The 5,392-nt window shown below is 38.4% G+C and overlaps 1 protein-coding gene across 1 annotated transcript; it reads right to left on the bottom strand.

Moving 5' to 3' along the window:
* Positions 1 to 284: 284 nt before the first annotated feature.
* Positions 285 to 5,045, bottom strand: LOC137387217 (high affinity 3',5'-cyclic-AMP phosphodiesterase 7A-like). The gene is made up of 9 exons (XM_068073556.1): positions 4,838 to 5,045; positions 4,490 to 4,543; positions 3,439 to 3,605; positions 3,175 to 3,334; positions 2,707 to 2,804; positions 2,452 to 2,583; positions 1,948 to 2,184; positions 1,508 to 1,685; positions 285 to 1,099 (listed from the first exon to the last, which is right to left on the bottom strand). The coding sequence occupies exons 1-9, from the start codon at positions 4,917 to 4,919 to the stop codon at positions 579 to 581; spliced, it is 1,629 nt and encodes a 542-aa protein (XP_067929657.1). The 5' UTR covers positions 4,920 to 5,045; the 3' UTR covers positions 285 to 578.
* Between the last annotated feature and the right edge of the window lie 347 nt (positions 5,046 to 5,392).

Here is a 5,392-nt window from a genome sequence, read left to right as displayed (position 1 = left end):
AGAATAAGTTATAAATATACATGTATTCCCTCATGAGCTCACATTCTTGTGTTATTCATCACTGTCAATATGACTTTGCATTAAAAACTTGTTATAGAGGTATGTTATGAAAGTTGTTTATATAACCATTGCGTAGAACCATAGGATTATCTGTCCCTTACCATCATTAATCATACCGCTATTTCACTGAATTGTAAAGTGTTCACATTTCTGTTTTATAACCAGATAGCCTTTGATGGAATATTTCTATGCGTCTTAATTATGTTACTTGTGCGTAAGACAAGAAAAGTTCAACATTTTTTATTCTAGAAAAAGAACAAGTCCTTTATTGTTGTCTACACTTAAATAGTGCTCAGTCAAAAATAAATAATAAAATAATATAAATTTATAAACTCATCTAATCCCATTAAAAATGGTATGTCATATGATTTGTCAACCTTGGCAGAGATTCTAGTTGCCCTAGTACTCCATTTTACTTGTGATTGTCATGGCTGAGTATAGCACAATACAAGCAGGCCAATGCGAAGTGAACGGCCATTGTATAAGGAATGTTCCACCAAGTAATCGGATAGACCCGACTATCGTAATACATTCGAGGAAAATAGATTGGCAAGTATCTCTGAAAGAAGCATTTTATCTTTTTCATTTCTAACAGAGTTATTGTGAGCGAGGTGGGCTGATAGTAGCCTGAAGATACCCATTCGCTTTGACTCGCGCTTGTTCCCAGGTCCATCTTGTAAACTCGGACGTCTCGAGAGGTGACATTTCTTTGCTAGCGGAAGATTGGGTAAGCTGCACCTTCTCGGATGAATCTCGACTACATCATCTTCTTCGCTAAATCCACTGTCAATGTCTTCACTGGGTGTTGGTGATGGAAGATCTACGGGTGTAGTACTAATGTTCACGGGTAACGGTAGGTCTACCGGTCGTACGGGTAATGTTAGATCAGCCGGTCGTACGGTAGTTTTGGCTGTCTTTATCAGTTCCCACTTTTGGAAGTTACTAGTTAAGTTTGTCAGCTGCTCAGAGAGCATGCTAGATGGAAAGAGATATTTCTCAAACTCTATAAAGAGAGGTTCCACGCAGAATTTGATGAAACCTAAAACATATATATAAATTCCTTAAATTTCTTCTTGTAATTTTGCTAGCTACACTGACAAGAAGCCAGGTACAAACATGCAGATGTTGGCACAGCTAAAAGAATGCAGCAGTCGGGGAAGTATTTACGCTAATGCACACACACGGGCTAAATTAAGTTAATTATCTCAGGGAATCATAATCGGTGAATGACGCAGATGATAGCACTGTTAATTCTCTGATGCGCCTCAGTATGGCTCAGATTATAGAAAGAATCGGTGCTTATCAGATGAGTTTTACCTGCAGATGTCTGCAGAACAATGCATAGCGCACCAGCCAAGCCAAACATTGCCACTGTTCGACCTTGAATCTCAATTGCAACACCTACTGTCAGTTACCCAGTTAGAGGTAAATAAATACCAATGCCCACCTGTCTGTATTGTTGGAACATCATCTGTAAATCGATCACAGAGTGGCGAAACTTTCAGCTGAAGATTCCTTTCTAGATCTCCTTGTCTAAAGAACTCTTTGCATACCCTTTCACTCCATGTCTTGCAAACTGACCACTCACGGCAGGGGTTGGATATATCAGCACATTTTAGAGCAATCTGCAGAAGAAATACATTAAAATTGTGAACAAGCTTGTTATATGAGGAAACGTTGCCAAAACATTGTTAATGTATATGTTATGATTGCTATAAACTTGCTTGTAGATGAAAATGTCATTTTGGTTAGAGATTACAAAATTAATTTACCGGCTGGGCTAATTCCACATTACCTCAAACTGTCCACAAGGCCACCACCACAGCCTTCCTAGACTAGGCAAGAAGTTACTCAGGAATGTTAAAGGAATGCAGTTGAGAGTATTACCTGCAGAATAAAATGTCTATCGTCATATGAGCCCATGTCTAGTGTCCCATCAACCATTCGTGTCTTCAGTTGATCAAAGAAACTTTGCTGCCGACTCATATCCGTTGCAAGTATAAGTGACTTCATCTCGACCTCTATTTGTGATCTGACAGCTGATGGCAGGTGGTTGAAAAGCCCAGTCTGATGTAAGACAGCCATCGCCATTCTCCAATGATGTTTCTCCAAAACAGATTCATTCTGTCAAAACAGAGAAATTATTTAGCACTTAATATCGGAGAGACACAGTAAACAAGTGAACGGTGTTAACAAGCAAACAAAGCGCAGTTTGATCAGAGAACTTGATTGAATATTAAACGGTTGCGATTAGATGGTTGCGTTATTGTTTAGTAGTTAAGAATAATCCAGATGGGAGTTTAATATCACTCAAGAGATTATCTTTAATCTGCGAGGAGCGCTTGCAGGTGGATCTATTGACGTACACGCGTATGACTCTAGTCAACTCACCTCGTATAGACTGGCGAGGGGGCTATTAGTGTCAACTAAAAACTTCTGATTCACGGCTGGATGGTCGAGGTCGTGAGTGATGGCCGATACAAGAGAAATAAGAACTTCAAGAGGTGTCAGATGCTTGGCTATCTACAAAGCAGAACCGCACACAATGAGATACTTTCCGCTACTTCGCTGCAGCAAATATAACGCGAATTAACTTACATAAAAATGATAAAAGATGGTGTGGAACTTGGTAAACTGATCTCTTACCTTTCCTTGTGTTATGTAGCAATGCATAGCTTGAGTGACATCAGCGGCGTGAGTGGCGTTGTGATAAGGGTTGTTTCTATACCCTTCCTCCACGAGTCCTACAGTTGAAAAAACAAGTTAAGAAAAATGAATGCGGAAGTTTTTAGTACATGTCTTAGTATAAAACCAGTCAATACTACTCAGTTGATCCCTGAAGCTAAGTTTTAAAAACATCACTTTTTACTAGATAAGTCATATGCTATCAAGATCCATAACACTTTATAGCATATTTCACTTCCCTTACTGACACATTAGCTATGTAGGCTAGAGCCATCCCGCTGCTTAAGTTACTTTCACTTATTCGTGCAAATACCTGCTGTCAAGTGTGAAAATTTATGAAACCTCATAACAGGTTTTAGGAAGTAAAATGGATACGAGAAAATACTTTTAAGCACCTGTTACGAAGTGTCTGCCATTCATTCTACTTACTTGCAAATGTCATGAGCTTAACAACATCCAGTCTGAAATGGTTAATAAGATTATGGTGTTGAAACAGCTTGATGATAACGTGAAATAGAGCTCTTCCATTGGAGGCTTTTTCTAGGGCAATGACATCGAATGACCAGTCAGAGATCTTTGAGAGAATACACTAAAACATATGGTAGATTGCATGAATAAAGTTTTTTACCAATACAAATATTAAAAATCAGTTATCTTTTCATTTAATAAAAACAGAATTTCTAAAAAAAATACCTTGGTCTGTGAGTTGTAGAAGTCGTCCAGTAAGCTGTCATATATCTGTTCTACATCCCAAATTTTATTGTACCTCTTTAAACTTGTCCTCCTATGTTTCTGTCTCATGCTGGCTGACTTGCCAGATTGCCGATGCTGACTTGGAGAGCTTTTATAGCATGCGTTGCCTGTCAAAATATTAGCAGCACCTGTGACAACATGCCTATGGTGCTGACAACAATTTTTTATTATTCCAAGGTTTCCTCTTACAGCCAACTGTACCGAAGGTCAAAACTAACACTTCTAGCGCCAAGTGATAGAGCGATCAATGTTGCCTTGACAGACAAACTTCATTAGCTAGTAATGGAAATTATGGAAATTCTATCTCGATAAGGTTTCGTTTTCACCTCGGTCAGTAAATCTTTTTTATGACCGAGTAGTCCACTCGAGAGAATTGAATTCTATAGAATGACGTAGGCTCTCGTAGCTGGTTCCACTCAATCAAATGTCAGGAATACTTCAGCTGCTCAACTAATTAACTTAGCCTTGGTTATCTCAGGTGATAAACTAATTACTACTCTGATAGACTCGGAGTCTGTCACAATACTCAACTAAATGGATATTTCTGCAGAAAACTGGCGGCGGGCGAGACGATGATGAGAGCTTGTAGAGTCGATTGTAACTGAAACAGCTGTGTAAATCTTAGGCATGGCTTTGAAGTGTTTGTGACTTATCGACTAAACAAAGTAGTAAAACTCTGATGTATGAGGTTGATATTAGAGCCACCTGACTCTCGAGTGTTATTGAGTGAATGAGCTGGGAACTATAGCAAATAACCTTATCTGTTAAAAGAACTGCATTTAACCTAGCTTGATAAGAATTTACAGCAATAAAACTTTAAGAGCTCTTGCTCTTTTATCCAATATTTGTCTTCATCTCGATGTTGAACATTGACCGGCAATACTCGTTACATAATATCAACTTTTAAACCTCTTGTACCTCTCTGTCGGATTCCGCTGCGGAAACTAGTTTCGACCTTTGGCAAATGTAAGGTAATTTTGAGGCTACTTACCCATCTCTTTGAAGACACCTTGTTCGATCATATCCACTTTAGGATCTTCTCTCTCTACAAAAATTAAAACTTATAATGATTGTCGGTCATTGAACCCCTGGTTAAAATACAAGTTTAACCGACATTTTTGCGACACCAGGAATCATCAAACAAAGAATTGATGCATCTTAAAAAATAACTCCTTTGTGTATTTGAATGAACAAATTGATACGGGACTGGATGGAAAGAATAAGGATGTTATCTTTGAAAAGTATTGACGTCATATATATTTATACAATGCTCCCATTGAATCCTTTTGAAAAAGCGTTTATGACTGAAAATTAATCGTGATTGACAATTACAATCTACCTTCAATGTTGCTTTGATTCTTTGCAAATGTTGACACACGAGTAGAGCGTCGTGAAGCCGGGTCGTAAGGAGCAAGCCCCATAGTATACACAGTAGTCCTGAGTCTATCGAAGTCTTTCGATACGGTCCTTTGTTAAGCTGTGCAGTAATTTGCACAGTTGTCGTCGCAGTTGCTTTAGGCTAGTCTATGTTACGTCTATCCACTCGTTCAGTCTTTAAGTCTTTCTACTCTTCTATTAAGCGCTTCTCTTTTATACTGAAGGCTATACTAAGTTTAGCAATGTGAGTTTTGCTAAACCAATGATATAAAGCCTCTCACAGGATTGGTTACGGCCATCAAGTGGGCGGGGTTTATTGATCGAGCTATGATGGGATGAACCTAAACATGGCACCAGAGCAAAGAAATATGCTGAATAAATCCCCTTGTAAATTTACAAATATTATGAACAATGGTGGTTATTTTACTGATCTGTTGGTTTCATTTTGTTGTCAAATAAATATAGTTGCCAAATATTGTCACAGTTAGGATCAGTCAGTTGCCATTCACAAGCATTC

This window comes from Watersipora subatra, chromosome 2, assembly GCF_963576615.1.
Source record: "Watersipora subatra chromosome 2, tzWatSuba1.1, whole genome shotgun sequence".
Lineage (NCBI taxonomy): Eukaryota > Metazoa > Bryozoa > Gymnolaemata > Cheilostomatida > Watersiporidae > Watersipora > Watersipora subatra.
Note: the sequence above shows the minus strand (reverse complement) of the source record. Positions and strands in the feature narration are given on the sequence as shown.